Consider the following 17803-nt stretch of genomic DNA (forward strand, 5'->3'; position numbering starts at 1 on the left):
GACTACGGATAACACTGGTCTGCTACTTCCGCTACAGCGAGAACGTGACAAGATCAGATGGTGCTGCCCTCGTCTGGCTAATAAGGGAATGTCCGCCGAGCACACGAAGTATGCCAATTTATCTCACGTCAAAGTACACAACTTTTCACTCAGATTAAACACATGTTGCCAAATGGTTTATAGGCTTTCTTACTTTCTACAGAGACGAGTAGGACTAATGTGACAGCGACTGAGTGGTTGAAAGTTAAGCTCCCTCTGAGATGTAAAATATTAATCTTATTCCTGAAAATGTCTAACAGAGCAACTGTCAGGTGGACATGTAACGTTAGACATAATTGTGTTACATGGAACTCTCAAGATATACAGAATGGAGACTTTGTTGAGGCACCTGGTAGGCAACCTTTATTATTATTATTATTGAAACGGGATATACTTTTTCATATCTGAATGAGTAAGTATTAGTAAGTGTCCTGTTATTTTATCCAAAGGTAACATAAGCAAAAATGTTACTGTTGAAAATGTTAAAAATCTATTACGAAATGAGGTTCTTATTACGAACAACACGTTTATAGCCATAACATAATTCATTGCTGTATGAAAGGGTTATAAAATCACAATAGGTACAAATTAGACAAATCTATGAGCACAATGACTCAGCTAAACAGGGAAGAGAAGCAATGTTGACGAGAGGTTACATAGTAGTCTATCCATGCCATCTGTGTCAATGTTTTTTAAAGTGTTTTAAGAATACTTTTAAGATACATTATTGATTGAGGTTATATACCTCATTGACATTAAATATGTGTTGACCTATAACTTTCATTGTAAAATGTTTACCCATTTATGTTCTCCATTCCAGACCCGTGGTAATGCTCTAGTCTTCATAATCCTTTTGGGTATTGGCGGATCTTTTCAAAATGGGTTCCATGTTACTGTCATCAGTTCCCCTTCACCAGTAAGACTAGACATCAACACATTGATTCCCCACACACTCATTTTTATTAAAAAGCATGATACTAAATATGTTTGGATGAGTCTGGATTTGCCACTACTTTTCCCATGGCAAGAAATACCTAGGAAATATAACATGGTGTTCAAGGTTTATGAATATCTTGTTTTCATCTCACACAAGTTAAATCTGCATATTCAACCCTGCTCAAATGAACACCTAGCCTACTTCACCAGGGTTGTAGACTGTCTGTTCCCATAACCATGTCGGTCTGCTTGCAGTACATCTGGAGCTTCATCAATAGCAGTTGGATTGGGCGATATGAAGAAACCCCACCGGCACAGACAGTCAAACTCCTCTGGTCAGCTATAGTGTCTCTGTACGCTGTGGGGGGTCTCCTGGGCTCGATGAGTGTCAGGTGCATTGCTGGGAGGTTTGGCAGGTGAGTTGCACTGATTTTTATCATCTGTATTTATCTCAATTTAAGTTACTTTTTCATTCAAACTTTTCTTCATTTCTTCTTCAGGAAGAGAGCCATGATATGGAACAATGTTGTCAATATTGTTGCTGCAGTGATCATGTTCACCAGTAGGAGGGCAAACTCCTTTGAGATGATCCTGATTGCTCGGTTTCTGTTTGGATTCAGTGCAGGTCCTACCAATGTGATAATGTTGCACCTTTCATTTCATGCAGATTAGTTTAATCTATGGATCATTTAGCCATGGTAAAATAAAATCATGGAATGGCCTTATATCTTAGTGTTGATAGCATTGATTTTTTTTATTCTTGTTTGTGAATCTCAGGTTTAGGAGTGAATATCCATGCAATATACCTGGGTGAGAGTTCACCCAAAAAGATAAGGGGCATGGTAACACTAACATCTGCTACCTTCCTCTCCATTGGTAAACTGTCAGGACAACTTTTTGGACTAAGGTACAGTGCTCATTCTGAATTTCAACATTTCAAAAGACAAAAACATCAAGTATCACATTAAACTGATGGTTATCAATGGGTGCCAAATTGGATATCCTGAAATCTGCTCTGACTTGATTCTTTATCTCAACTTTCTCAGGGAGATTCTTGGTCGTGAGGATAGCTGGAACATCCTACTGTGTGTTTCAACATGTTTCTCAGTGGTACAGCTGCTAACACTGCCCTTCTTCCCTGAGGCCCCAAGATACTTATTGATAGAAAAGGGCAATGCAGAGGCATGCAAAAAAGGTAGTTTGTGTTTCCTCATAGGCACCAAGATTGAAATTCTTGATGTCCAAAAGGATCCATCCTAAGTAGCATCAATCGTACTCAGAACATTGAGTACTGTCTGTGCAAATGTAGAAATTATGTACAGTACTATATTACACTGCATCTAAATACATAAACGTATATTATTATGTACAGTACTATATTACACTGCATCTAAATACATAAACGTATATTAGTACACATAGCTGACTGATTGGCCAAGGCCTGTATAGCTGGGTGCTAAGTCTATACAGCTGAGGAGACTTTAGTTACTTGTTGTATCATATTCAGAAACTGTGTGTGTGTGTGTGTGTGTCAGCTCTGCAGAGTCTATGGGGCAGGGGTGAGTACAAGCTGGAGATGACGGAGATGGTGTTCGAGCAGGCTGCCATAAAAGGCGAGACCTCGAAGACTCTCCTGGAGCTGCTGAGAGACAGGAGCGTACGATGGCAGCTCATCACCATGGTGGTGGTGTACGGCTGCATCCAGTTCTCTGGCATCACCGCAGTAAGCACAGCCCCCTCTGTCTTTTATCTCATACTGTACCTACTACTGTACATTCTACATCCTACTCCTCTTCTTCCCTCCACCCTCAGATCAGTGTGTTCTCCTTTGACATCTTCAAGGAGGCAGGCATCCCCCTGGATAAGATCCGCTATGTGACTCTGGGTGTTGGAGTGTCTGAGGTCCTCACCTCCATCACCTGTGTGAGTGCTGCTGGGTAACATGGGCTACACTATAGGGGGTACATTACGATACCCCTCTGTAACTTCTACAAAGCATGGTCATCACTATGTACCTAGGGAAATGGGGGGCAAAGTACGGCCCGCTAGACATATTTCAAATGTATTAAATATTATTATATTGTAAGATTTCTGGCTTAAAATTACTCATTCCGTGATATACAAACAACCTCCAATAGATGGCACTGTACCCTGACAGCGCGCTCTGTATTTGGGCCTAGTCAGTCAGATTCAGAATACGGTCAGTCATCATAGCCAATTCATTGCTTGACGGCTTTTGACAAAATGAGTGCTGCGAAAATGAGAAAAGTGGGACTCTGAATGTTGTGTGTTTAAATAAGAATGGACAGCAAAATACTTTTTATACTAATATTGAACATAAGGCGGTATATGTCTGATATGCCAAGAAAGTGTTGCCGTTTTTAAGGAATATAATCTCAATCATAATTTTTTAAGCAAGCATGCTAACTACGCTAGCGATCTGTCCTCTCAGGAAAAGGCAAGGAAGCTCAACTAAATATGTTTACTAAACGGTTTACTCAAGGTTTACTCAAGACTGTAAGTACTGGCACATAAAATCACAAAGCATAGCAAGCCTTTTGGTGAAGCGTTTGTGAACGAGTGTATGGAGCCTGCTGATATACTTTGTCCTGAGAGTAAAAGCCAATTTGGAGAAAATTAACTTATCACATGATAAGTGAGGAGTGATAGGTGAGGAGTGATAGCTTCAATCCTTTTTCTATAGCACTAGATGAGAGTACTGACATCAGACACCTCTCAACTTTACATTTTTGTCAAAGGAATACATGATAAATTTGAAATAAGAGGAACTTCTTGCAATCGAATGAATGATGGGAACAACCAGGGGCTCTGATTGATATTACAGGATGTCTGCCAGCTTGGAAAAAATGTATCTACCAAGGAGCAAACTGACAAATGTCACAACAGATAGATTACCAAATCTAACCTGTAAAAATATTGGCCTACTAAAAAGATTACAAGACAAAGTAAAATAAGAAACTCTGAGGAATTGATATTTCTTCACTGTATTACTCATCAGGAAGCCCTGTGTAAAAGTCTGTTAAAGCTGGAAAATGTTGTCAAAGTGGTTATAAAACGTGTCAACTTCATACGGGCAAGGGGGATGAACCATCGTCAGTTCATGCAGCTACTCAATGACACAGAGGCAGAGCATCAGGACCTGTTGTATCATTCAAATGCGCGCTAGCTAAGCCTCGGAAAGTATTTTGCCATGTGTGGGAACTGAGAGGGGACATATGTATGTTCCTTGATACGGTTGGAAAGCTGATGACTTCTCCGAGTTGAAAGACACAGACTGGCTGGGCGAATTTGCTTTCGGTGTGGACATATTGGGGCATCCAGACAAATGAGCAGCCGATCTCTCGCTCATTTTCTGACACTGAGACATACAGTATCACTTTCACACTGAGACATACAGTATCACTTTCGACAGTGAGAAAGCACCACCGGACAGTGCTTTCAAGGAGAACTACAAAACAGAAACAATAGTCCCGTTCTATGGCTCACTTAACTAAACAAAGTTTACCAACATTTTTTTTAAAGCCCAAAGGATGCTTGTTTTATTCGGGTCCACATGTGTGTGAACAAATGTTCTCAGTCATGAACCAGACTTTGATGCCCTTGCCAAGAGAGGTGACCAGACCCATTGTTCACATTAAGACTCAAATAACCGACTGGGGTAGGAAAGGATTATGTTTTTTCATGGTGATGGTAATGCAGTGAGAATTATCCAGCAATGCACTTGGATACAGGTTATTTGTCCCCATACATCTGACAATGAACACTTATTTGGACTGAAATGATTGGATAACTGTAAATATGGCTCACATTGGAGATGTGTTCCTTAACACGCTTTCAAAAACAGACCATTCCAAATTAAACAGATGCTCTTACCATGTGTTTCACTCACATTTTTTAATCTTTTTTTTTACACATCTGCTGTTGCATTTTGCATGTCTCCAGACATATAATATATATATTTTTAAGTTTGCATAATGTGACAAAGTTTGATTGTACTTTACAAGGGTAGAGATGCAGGATCTGTGTGTGTGTTTGACTGTGTCATGTTATAAATTCTATACATTTTGTGAAAAATTTGCTCACAAAAAACAAGGGTAGAGATGGTACAAGGGTAGAATTGTTCTGCAAGCATATGTACACCTACAGTACACTAGTAGATGCATGTCAATTTGAAAATGAATAGTCTTCACATGTTTTGACACGCATATAGTATGTGACCCTTCACTTGGTTTCATTAATTTAATGTGGCCCCAGAGCCAAAAGGTTTATCCACCCCTGACCTAGGTTAAAAAGGTTTAAAGTAGAGCCCTTTTTAATTAATGTGAAAATGTCACTCGTTAAGTGGTCATTAGCACCAACTGTCAGAGCAGCTCACAGATTACTGCACCTGTACATAGCCCACCTATATTTTAGCCCAAACAACTACCTCTTTCCCTACTGTATTTAATTTATTTATTTATTTTGCTCCTTTGCACCCCATTATTTTTATTTTTTTATTTTTTTATTTATTTCACCTTTATTTAACCAGGTAGGCAAAGTTGAGAACAAGTTCTCATTTACAATTGCGACCTGGCCAAGATAAAGCAAAGCAGTTCGACACATACAACGACACAGAGTTGCACATGGAGCAAAACAAACATACAGTCAATAATACAGTATAAACAAGTCTATATACGATGTGAGCAAATGAGGTGAGATAAGGGAGGTAAAGGCAAAAAAAGGCCATAGTGGCAAAGTAAATACAATATAGCAAGTAAAACACTGGAATGGTAGATTTGCAATGGAAGAATGTGCAAAGTAGAAATAAAAATAATGGGGTGCAAAGGAGCAAAATAAATAAATTAATTAAATACAGTAGGGAAAGAGGTAGTTGTTTGGGCTAAAATATAGGTGGGCTATGTACAGGTGCAGTCATCTGTGAGCTGCTCTGACAGTTGGTGCTTAAAGCTAGTGAGGGAGATAAGTGTTTCCAGTTTCAGTGCTTTTTGTAGTTCGTTCCAGTCATTGGCAGCAGAGAACTGGAAGGAGAGGCGGCCAAAGAAAGAATTGGTTTTGGGGGTGACTAGAGAGATATACCTGCTGGAGCGTGTGCTACAGGTGGGAGATGCTATGGTGACCAGCGAGCTGAGATAAGGGGGGACTTTACCTAGCAGGGTCTTGTAGATGACATGGAGCCAGTGGGTTTGGCGACGAGTATGAAGCATTTTACTTGCTATATTGTATTTACTTTGCCACCATGGCCTTTTTTTGCCTTTACCTCCCTTATCTCACCTCATTTGCTCACATCGAATATAGACTTGTTTATACTGTATTATTGACTGTATGTTTGTTTTACTCCATGTGTAACTCTGTGTCGTTGTATGTGTCGAACTGCTTTGCTTTATCTTGGCCAGGTCGCAATTGTAAATGAGAACTTGTTCTCAACTTGCCTACCTGGTTAAATAAAGGTGAAATAAAATAAATAAATAAATTAGGCAACCGTTATAAGGACTAATAAGCAAAAGTAATCAGTGAACAGTAGGAGTGACCATACAGGAAGAAACATTGTCCCCGTGCAGGAATCCCACTGCCTGTGCCTACTGTACAGAAGCTCCGCTACAGGTTGAACATATTTGTCACTAAGATGTGAATGCCCCTCCTGAGCTCCTAAACAGTAAATCATGTCTGAGCTCCTCTGGCTCTGCCATCCCCTGTGCGGTGGGAAGGAGGGAGTGATAGATGGGGAAGGTTCCGGATAAGTTCTGTTGTGTCCGTTCATCCCTAGGGCCTGCTGATCGAGAGTGTGGGGAGGAGAGCGCTACTCTGGGGGGGCTTTGGGGCCATGTCTGCCATCATGATATTAATCACCATCACTCTCAATCTAAAGGTGAGCCCCTTGACCTTTCAACTCTCCTGCATTGTGACAAATATACAGTAAGAGGACCTAAGTGATGATACATGGATGTGTATCACATTAGAATGTGTCCCAAATCCCCTTGGTCACGACTTCCCCAGCAACAGTGGTGGTTGTTCCAAGTGCATGGAAAACATACAATAAAATATAATTTATTCTGTTTTAATAATATTGTTATAGGATTACAGCTTCTGGATTCCATACAGCACTGTTGGCTTGATATTCCTCTTTGTCATTTTTTATGGAGGAGGACCAGGTATGTTTAATATCAAACCACAGAATTTGTTAGTAATAATACAATAACAAAGTATAGACAAAATACCAACATTACATTGCTGTGATCATCAGTGGTGATTGATCTAATGCATCCTTTCCTGTTGCCTGTGCTATTCCTAGCTGGAGTGTTGCCGTCTCTCACACATGAGATCTTTATCCAATCGTGCCGGCCTGCAGCGTTTGTGTTTACTGGGATCCTGCGCTGGCTTGGCTTTTCCGTGCTGGGACTAGTTTTCCCTTTTCTTATCGTACGTCTATATAGACCATTTTGGAATGAAGTGTTGTATTATGCTTTTATAATGCTTGTAAGGTTTTATAATTCTTTCAAAGTTACCAATTGAGATACAATGATATTTCCTGAGCACAAAGCACATTGTTCTTCACTATGACAGTTTGATACCCCAGAGATACCAGGCATATAGTAATTCCATACTTTGAACATTACATTGAGACACTGCAATTAAAACTTTTCTTTATTTTCTCAGTATTACCTTTGTCTCAGCCAGTCTGTAAAACAACAGAGCTCTAATTTAGACATAAGTGGAATTATCTAAAATGAAACAAAGGTTTCCTGTAGCCATGAGTAGAACATTAGGAGAGGACTATTTAATCACAGGCTCTCAGCCAACTGTCCAAGTTGTTCCCCTGGTTATTGTAACTATAGGAACTCACCTGCCTGCCTCTTCTCTGTACCACAGGAGCTGCTAAAATCAGTCAGCTTCGTGCTGTTTGCCTGCATGTGTCTGTTGGCGTCATTTTACATCTTCTTCTACCTGCCGGAGACCAAGGGGAAAACCCTCCTGGAGATCTCAGAGGAGTTTAAAAACATCACACTGTGTGAAAACCCCCTCTCAGTTGACAAGACCCTGGAGACAAGGTTATGAAAACTGTTGATAGCAAATTAACTGAGATTTATCCCACTCTGAGTTGTTTAGTTTTATCATAATATCTTCATACAATGTGCACTCACAGCATATATTAAATCAAATGTATTTATATAGCCCTTCGTAGATCAGCTGATATCTCAAAGTGCTGTACAGAAACCCAGCCTTTTATGCATCTGAATGACTTTTAGAGACCTATTGATTTATAATAAAATTACTTTTCAAACAATCTTTAATTTACTTGTTTCCAACCTTTTTTACAAGCCATATGGTCTGGTCTGATGGTCTGTTTTCCTGAGATACATTTCCTAGGACATAAATGTACTTTTTATCTTTTATATCTCATACCACATAAAATCCTCCCCAAGTCTGACTTCTTACGGACTCATTAGTAAGAACCCTGTACACTTAACCAATGCCCATGGCCCATGTGGGGGACTCCCTCAGCCTCTTAGCTGGCTCTGAGAACTGGCTCCCATAATGATGTGGCTGGGTCTTTGATGGAATTGACTTTTCCAGTATGCTTGTGAACCTGCTGGCTCTGAGGGGCTCCCCCTCTCCCCCTTATCACTGGCTGCCAGCTGCTGCCAGGCACAGGGTCTTCATTCGCAGTTAAAGGCGCTAGATGCACAGCTCCCATTCAGGGATGGGGAGTGATTGATGTTATCTTAGATAGGTGAGATGTTTCCTCGGCGTCCCACTGTTGTGTGTTATCTCTAGAGGGGATTAATTAGAGGTACCATAGTGACGCCTAACCGTTTCTCCTCACAGATCTGCCTGCCTGCCTGGCCAATGGGCTGTTTTTACTCTTAGAAAATAGAAAATGCTGACTGAGGTAACAATCATGGACACATACAGTATAATAGGTGATAGACCATATTGGTTTATTATTTATTGTGCTGTAGTGACACCAAGTTCAACAGATGGCAGAGTTTAATCTGCATTGTGAAAACAACTTAATTCAAGGCATGACAGCACAGACGTTGTGGCACAGTAATATACACGCAACATTGCAACGATTTCAAAGATTCTACTGAATTACAGTTCATATAAGGAAATCAGTCAGTTTAAATAAATTCATTAGGCCGCAATCTATGGATTTCACATGACTTAGAATACAGATATGCATCTGTTGATCACAGATACCTTTAAAAAATTGTGTACAGATCCTTGCAGCATGGGGCCGTGCATTGTCATGCTGAAACATGAGGTGATGGCGACGGATGAATGGCAGGACAATGGGATTCAGGATCTCGTCACGGCATTAATTCACTGCCTTCATATTGCCATCGATAAAATGCAATTGTGTTCATTGTACGTAGCTTATGCCTGCCCATACCCCCAACATGGGGCACTTTGTTCACAACGTTGACATCAGCTAACCACTTGCCCACATGACGCCATACACGCTGTCTGCCATCTGCAGTGTACTGTTGAAACTGAGATTCATCCGTGAAGAGCATAGTTCTCCAGCATGTCAGTGGCCATTGAAGGTGAGCATTTGCCCACTGATGTTGGTTACAATGCCAAACTGCAGTCAGCATGCCAATTGCACACTCCCTCAAAACTTGAGATATCTGTGGCATTGTATTGTGTGACAAAACTGCACATTTTAGAGTGGCCTTCTCTTGTCCCCAGCTTCTTGATATACCACACCTGTCAGGTGGATGGCAAAGGAAAATGCTCACTAACAGGGATGTAAACAAATTTGTGCATAAAATGTGAGAGAAATAAGCTTTTTGTGCTTATGGAACATTTCTGGGATCTTATTTCAGCTCATGAAACATGGGACCAACACTTTACATGTTGTATTTATATTTTTGTTCAGTGTACATTCACACTAACATCTTTTGAGGGAATCAGTGATAACCAAACCTATTTTTGACTGATACTGCTTCTCAATGTGTCACAATACAACAAAATACATTTTTTGAAAGGACAACCATTAAGGTCAGTTCATATGATCACTAAAGAACCATTTTGCTGAAGTGAAAATTATATTATCCCAAAACCACTGTACAAGGTTATACTGTGAAAGATACATTTTAAAATGTCTGGTGGTATTTTTAGGACTTTTACTGGCTTCAATAAACTCCTGCCTCTGCACATAATGGAAAAGCCGGCTCCAGTAGCTGTTCCTCATGGACACAGAGGTGAAATGTGGTTCAAGCACTCAGTAACAATATTGCAAACAAAACTTACAAGGCATTCATGGTAGTTCCGTAAAATGACCTAGTTTAGATCTACAGTATATGACTGAAACCTCCTGGCCACACAGATATACACTGAGTGTACAAAACATTATTAAAACCTTAATATTGAGTTGCACCCCCTTTTTCCCTCAGAACAGCCTCAATTCATTGGGGTATGGACTACAAGGTGTCGAAAGTGTTCCACAGGGATCAAATCAAATGTTATTTGTCACATGCGCTGAATACAATCTTACTGTGAAATGCTTACTTACAAGCCCTTAACCAACAATGCAGTTTAAGAAATAGAGTTAATTATTTTTTACTAAATAGACTAAAGTAAAAATAAATAAAATCAAAAGTATCAAGACAATTACATAACAATAATGAGGCTATATACAGGAGGTACCGGTACAGAGTCAATGTGCTGGGGTACAAGTTAGTTGAGGTAATTTGTATATGTAGATAGGAGTAGAAGCAGTGTAAAACAAGGGGGGTCATTTAATTAATTGTTCAGCAGTCTTATGACTTGGGGGTAGAAGCTGATAAGGAGCCTTTTGGACCTAGACTTACCGCTTGCCATTCGGTAGCAGAGAGACCAGTCTATGACTTAAGTGACTGGAGTCTTTGCCAATTTTTTGGGCCTTCATCTGACACTGCTAGAATATAGGTCCTGGATGGCAGGAAGCTTGGCCTCAGTGATGTAAAGGCACTAGCCTCTGTAGCTCCTTAAGGTCAGATGCCGAGCAGTTGCCATATCAGGCGGTGATGCAACAAGTCAGGATGCTCTCGATGGTGCAGCTGTAGAACTTTTTGAGGATCTGCGGACCCATGACAAATCTTTTCAGTCTTCTGAGGGGGGAAAGGTATTGTTGTGCCCTCTTTCAACTGTCTTGATGTGTTTGGACCATGATATTTGTTATCTTAGTGATGAGCTTTGTGGGCACTATGGTGTTGAACGCTAAGCTGTAGTCAATGAACAGCATTCTCACGTAGGTGTTCCTTTTGTCAAGGTGGGAAAGGCAGTGTGGTGTGCAATTTAGATTGCGTAATCTGTGGATCTGTTGGGGCGGTATGTGAATTGGAGTGGGTCTAGGGTTTCCGGAATGATGGTGTTGATGTGAGCCATGACCAGTCTTTCAAAGCACTTCATGGCTACGGACGTGAGTGCTACGGGTTATCTTCGCTGTCTTGGGCACAGGGACTATGTTGGTCTGCTGGAAACATGTAGGTATTACAGACTCGGTCAGGGAGAGGTTGAAAATGTCAGTGAAGACACTTGCCAGTTGGTCTGCGCATGCTTTGAGTACATGTCCTGGCAATCCATCTGGCCCCGCGGTTTTGTAAATGTTGACCTGTTTAAAGGTCTTCTTCACATTGGCTATGGAGAGCGTGATCACACAGTCGTCCGGAACAGCTGGTGCTCTCATGCATGCTTTAGTGTTGTGGGGGTGACGTCATCAATGCACTTATTGATGAAGCCTGCGACTGAGGTGGTATACTCCTCAATGCCATTGGATAAATCCTGGAGCATATTCCAGTCTGTGTTAGCAAAACAGTCCTGTAGCGTAGCATCCGCGTCATATGACCACTTCCGTATTGAGCGAGTCACTGGTACTTTCTGCTTTAGTTTTTTCTTGTAAGCAGGAGTATAGATTTGCCAAATGGAGGGCGGGGGAGAGCTTTGTATGCGTCTCTGTGTGTGGAGTAAAGGTGGTCTAGAGTTTTTTCCCTCTGGTTGCACATGACATGCTGGTAGAAATGAGGTAAAAACGGATTTAAGTTTGCCTGCATTAAAGTCCCCGGCCACTAAGAGCGCCGCTTCTGGATGAGCATTTTCTTGTTTGCTTATGGCCTTATATAGCTCGTTGAGTGCGGCCTTAGTGCCACCATTGGTTTGTGGTGGTAAATAGACGGCTACGAATAATATAGATGAGAAATCTCTTGGTAGATAGTGTGGTCTACAGTTTATCATGAGGTTTTCTTCCTCAGGCAAGTAGTACCTCGAGACTTCTTCAATATTAGATATCTCACACCAGCAGTTATTGACAAATGGACACACACCATCGCCTTACCAGACGTATCTGCTCTTTCCTGCTGATACACGGAAAATTCAGCCAGCTCTATATTATGTGTCATCGTCCAGCCACGACTCGGTGAAACATAATATATTACAGTTTTTAATGTTTCGTTGGTAGGATAGACTTAATCATAGATTTTCCAGTTTATTTTCCAATGATTGCATGTTGACCAATAATACGGAGGGTAGTGGTGGTTTACCTACTCGCTGGTGAATTTTCACATGCACCCCGACCTCCTCCCCCTTTTTCTCTGTATTTTCTTCACACGGATGAATGGCATTTGGGCCTGGTCTCGACAAAGCAGTATATCCTTCACGTCGGACTCATTAAAGAAAAAAATCTTCATCCAGTTTGAGATGAGTAAACACTGTTCTGATGTCCAGACGCTGTTTTCGGTCATAAGAGACTGTATCAGCAACATTATCTACAAAATGCGTTACAAACAATGCAAAAAAACAAACAAAATGATGCTGTGTCAAGTTGGCTGGAGGACCATTCTTCATACACACAGGAAACTGTTGTGCATGAAAAACCCAACAGTGTTGCAGTCCTTGACACATTCAAATCGGTGTGCCTGGCACCTACTACCGTACCCCATTCAAAGGAACTTAAATCTTTGCCTATCCACCCTCTGAATTTCACACATACAAAAGCTATGTCTCAATTGTCTCAAGGCTTAAAAATCCTTCTTTAACCTGTCTCCTCCCCTTCATCTACACTGATTGAAGTGGATTTTGCAGGTGACATGAATAAGGGATTATAGCTTTCACCTGGATTCACCTGGTCAGTTTATATCATGGAAAGAGTAGGTGTTCCTAATGTTTTGTACACTCAGTGCATAGTCCCTCAAACATTTTTGCATTGTACAATAACAGTTTAAAGAGTATTTAAACCCATAACCTGGGATGGGATCAAACAACGCAATAGCAACCTTGTATGAATCACTCTAGGTAATGAGTGCCAGCCTGGTGATGAATAAAGAAAAGTATGTCCTGGAATGAAAACATCACCGACACTCTCTGCCTCATTTACATCTGAGGGCTAAAGTGGTCAACCCATTATACTGGGAAAGAGAGAGAGGGGGTGAGAGAGAGCAAAAGATTGGTTGTGGTGATTTAGTGCAGGTGGCACACAGATGGGAACCCTCTGGGACCTGGGGCTCATTAATGAGTTACTGCCAGAGGGCCTGGGGAAGTGACACCATGAACCAGACGGAGCCCTCTATCGTGGCGGTATAAAGATACCCGGTGTGTCACTCTCCATTACCATGAGATGTCTCCCAGTTGTTTAATTTGTGGATTACTACCCAGCCCCAAGCTGGCACAGTTTCACTGTGGATGTGGCAGATCAGGAAAAAACACATTATGAAGGGAAATGCTAAATGATGTGTTATGAATTCTAGCTAGGTGGCTAATGTTACAGTGCCTTGCAAAAGTTTTCATCCCCCTTGGCGTTTTTCCTATTTTGGTGCATTACAACCTGTAATTTAAATGGATTTTTATTTTGTATTTCACAAAATAGCCCAAATTGGTGAAGTGTAATGAAGAAAATAACTTGAATAAAAAAAATAGAAACTGAAGTGGTGAGTGCATATGTATTCACCCCCTTTGCTATGAAGCCCCTAAATAAGATCTGGTGCAAAAATTACCTCCAGAAGTCACATAATTAGTTAAATAAAGTCCACCTGTGTGCAATTTAAGTGTCACATGATCTGTCACATGATCTCAGTACACCAGTTATGAAAGGACCCAGAGTCTGCAACACCACTAAGCAAGTGGTGGCACCATGAATACCAAGGAGCTCTCCAAACAGGTCGGGGACAACGTTGTGGAGAAGTACAGATCAGGATTGTGTTATGAAAAAATATCAGAAGCTTTTAACATCCCACGGAGCACCATTAAATCCATTCTAAACATTTTTAAAGAATATGGCACCACAACAAACCTGCCAAGAGAGGGCCGCCCACCAAAACTCACAGACCAGGAAAGGAGGGCATTAACCTGTTGAATCTAGGGGGCACTATTTTCATTTTTGGAAAAATAATGTTCCCAAAGTAAACGGGCTATTTTGTCAGGACAAGATGCTAGAATATGCATATAATTGACAGTTTAGGATAGAAAACACTCTACAGTTTCCAAAACTGTAAAAATATTATCTGAGTATAACAGAACTGATATTGCAGACGAAAGCCTGAGAAGAATTCAATCAGGAACGGACTCTTATTTAGAAAGCTCTGCGTTCCTATGCATTCCTATTAATAAGCAGTGAATGAGATGTCAACCAGATTCCTTTATCTATGGCTTCCCTAATGTGTGTAGTGTCACAATACATCGTTTCAGGCTTTTATTTTGAAAAATGAGCCTGAACATCAACATTGCATCAGTGGTCAGCTGGAGCCTGAGGCTTTTTGGAAAAAAGGAACATTTGCTATCTAACTGGGAGTCTCGTGAGTGAAAGCATCCGAAGATCATTAACGGTAAACTATTTAATTTGATTGCTTTTCTGATTTTCGTGACCAGGTTGCCTGCTGCTAGCTAGGCATAATGCTATGCTAGGCTATCGATAAACTTACACAATTGCTTGTCTTGCTTTGGCTGTAAAGCTTAATTTCAAAATCTGAGATGACAAGATGATTAACAAAAGGCTAAGCTGTGTTTCAATATATTTCACTTGTGATTTCATGAATATGAATATTTTCTAGTAATATTTATGTCTGTTGCATTATGCTAATTAGTGTCAGTTGATGACAATTCTCCCGGATCTGGGATGGGTAGATCCAAGATTAATCAAAGAGACCAAAGATAACCCCGAAGGAGCTGTCCACAGGACAACTTTAAGCCGCACACTCCACAGAGCTCAGCTTTACGGAAGAGTGGTCAGAAAAAAGCCATAGCTTAAAGAAAAAAATAAGCAAACACTTTGTGTTCGCCAAAAGGCATGTGGGAGATTCCCCAAACATATGGAAGAAGGTACTCACTCTGGTCAGATTAGACTAAATTTGAGCTTTTTGGCCATCAAGGAAAACGTTATGTCTGGTGCAAACCCAACACCTCTCATCACCCCCAGAATACCATCCCCAGAGGTATAGCAGATGGAGTTAATACCAGATAGAGGGGTTACTGACAACCCTGTATTAACACAACATCCTCAGGAGATGGGTCAGGCTCAGGACAGCCAAAGGTACTCATGCACAACTCTGTGAGGGAGCGGGTCCTGTTGTTTAGGAGAGGACTCTGGGTGGTCATCAGAGAATGAAATACCATGCTTGTTCCTGAACCGCAGACTCAAGATTAAGGGTCATATTGGCCAATTATCCAAAAACATCCAGCTTTAGTCAGTGGAATACAGAGAACCTGCAAATCTCTCTGTATCAATATCATCTACATCTGAGGTTGACAACTCCTCAGCTAACAAAATCACTTTATTCCATATTGATTCATCAATCTCAATGTCAGCTACTATCAAAGGTCAGGTATGAGGCTACTTTTATCGCTGTGCAGTTTGTGTGTGTGTATGTTTGGTGTGTGTGTTATGGTGGTTTCTTACCATGGTAATTGGACACACGACGAGGGGTAGACAGCCAGTAAAAGCCTCAGCCATTCCTGTCACGCATCTTCACCAGCTAAATAACTGAATCAGGCTATTTCAGTCCCCTCTGAGTGGAGCTGTAATTTGGTGCCGTTTTGGTCCCGTACTCTCTACATACAGCAGATAGGCAGGCGCCTTCTCTGTGCTGGCCTTGAAGATCACTTAATAGCTTCTGACCTTCCTCAGGGATCTCAGCAAACAGGAGAATTATCCGTCTTTATGTCTCAGCTGATAAATAAATTGCCACTACCCAGGATGTGCATACCTCCCAGTTAACCGAGACAGAGCTTAGTGTTCCCAGAACAGTCTCTGACACACTAGAATAGAGAGATGTGTTCTGTGTTAACCACTGGACAACGTGCTAGTTTTATTCAGTCATGGTCATGATACAGGAACAGCCTCTGGATTTCAGACTCTCTCTGTGTTTCATCCTATGAATCTCTGTCTGCTAACTTTAGCATCATCACATGACTGAGTTCCGTGCATGCCTGGGCCAATGGAATGTCAGGAACATTGGTTAATTGGCAGTCACATGCTACAGACATTCTATTTAGAATAATTTGAATGCTCTTCATGAGCCCTACACTGGCCATGAGAGTCAGTCAGAAGGACAAACAGATAAATTCAGCAAAAAAAGAAACAACCCTTTTTCAGGACCCTGTCTTTCAAAGATAATTCGTAAAAATCCAAATAACTTCACAGATCTTCATTGTAAAGGGTTTAAACACTGTTTTCCATGCTTGTTCAATGAACCTTAAACAATTAATGAACATGCACCTGTGGAACGGTCGTTAAGACACTAACAGCTTACAGACGGTAGGCAATTAAGGTCACAGTTATGAAAACTTAAGAGGCCTTTCTACTGACTGAAAAACACCAAAAGAAAGATGCCCAGGGTCCCCACTCATCTGCGTGAACATGCCTTAGGCATTCTGCAAGGAGGCATGAGGACTGCAGATGTGGCCAGGGCAATAAATTGCAATGTCTGTACCGTGAGACGCCTAAGACAGCGCTACAGGGAGACAGGACAGACAGTTGATTTTCCTCGCAGTGGCAGATCACGTGTAACAACACCTTCACAGGATCGGTACATCCGAACATCACACCTGCGGGACAGGATGGCAACAACAACTCCCCGAGTTACACCAGGAACGTACAATCCCTCCATCAGTGCTCAGACTGTCAGCAATAGGCTGAGAGAGGCTGGAGTGAGGGTTTGTAGGCCTGTTGTAAAGGCAGGTCCTCACCAGACATCACTGGCAACAACGTCGCCTATGGGCACAAACCCACCGTCGCTGGACCAGACAGGACTGGCAAAAAGTGCTCTTCACTGACGAGTCGTGGTTTTGTCTCACCGGGGGTGATGGTCAGATTTTCGTTTATCATCGAAGGAGAGTTCCATCGAGGCCTGTACTCTGGAGTGGGATCGATTTTGAGGTGGAGGGTCCGTCATGGTCAGGGGCGGTGTGTCACAGCACCATCAGACTGAGCTTGTTGTCATTGCAGGAAATCTCAACGCTGTGCGTTACAGGGAAGACATCCTCTCTCATGTGGTACCCTTCCTGCAGGCTCATCCTTCCAGCATGACAATGCTACCAGCCATACTGCTCGTTCTGTGCGTGATTGTCAGTGTTCTGCCATGGCCAGCGAAGAGCCCGGCTACTGACTGTTACTTTTGATTTTGAACCCCCCCCCCCTTTGTTCAGGGACACATTATTCAATCTCTGTTAGTCACATGTCTGTGGAACTTGTTCAGTTTATGTCCCAGGTTTTCAATCTTGTTGTGTTCATACAAATATGTACACATGTTGAGTTGCCTGAAAATAAACGCAGTTGACATTGAGGACGATTATGTTTTTGCTGAGTTTATAACACACATGCCTTTGTTAGTAGTCT

General features: G+C 41.5%; 1 protein-coding gene across 1 annotated transcript; it reads left to right on the forward strand.

Annotated features, from left to right (window-relative positions):
* The first annotated feature begins 37 nt into the window (after positions 1–37).
* slc2a9l1 (solute carrier family 2 member 9, like 1) lies at positions 38–8278 on the forward strand. Its single transcript, XM_064966533.1, has 12 exons — positions 38–391; positions 860–955; positions 1231–1391; positions 1476–1600; positions 1753–1882; positions 2022–2170; positions 2511–2698; positions 2788–2898; positions 6761–6862; positions 7070–7145; positions 7286–7413; positions 7864–8278. Exons 1-12 carry the CDS (start codon positions 368–370, stop codon positions 8047–8049), a joined length of 1476 nt encoding a protein of 491 aa, XP_064822605.1. The 5' UTR covers positions 38–367; the 3' UTR covers positions 8050–8278.
* The last annotated feature ends 9525 nt before the right edge of the window (positions 8279–17803 follow it).

The sequence above is a fragment of the Oncorhynchus masou genome, chromosome 5 (assembly GCF_036934945.1).
Source record: "Oncorhynchus masou masou isolate Uvic2021 chromosome 5, UVic_Omas_1.1, whole genome shotgun sequence".
NCBI classification, from domain to species: Eukaryota; Metazoa; Chordata; class Actinopteri; order Salmoniformes; family Salmonidae; genus Oncorhynchus; species Oncorhynchus masou.

Coding starts and splice junctions, on each gene's coding strand:
- slc2a9l1 (XM_064966533.1), top strand. CDS start 368: ATGGAGACTTTGTTGAGGCACCTG. Junction 2,171..2,510: donor TGCAGAGGCATGCAAAAAAG/GTAGTTTGTGTT, acceptor TGTGTGTGTCAG/CTCTGCAGAGTCTATGGGGC. Junction 2,699..2,787: donor AGTTCTCTGGCATCACCGCA/GTAAGCACAGCC, acceptor CTCCACCCTCAG/ATCAGTGTGTTCTCCTTTGA.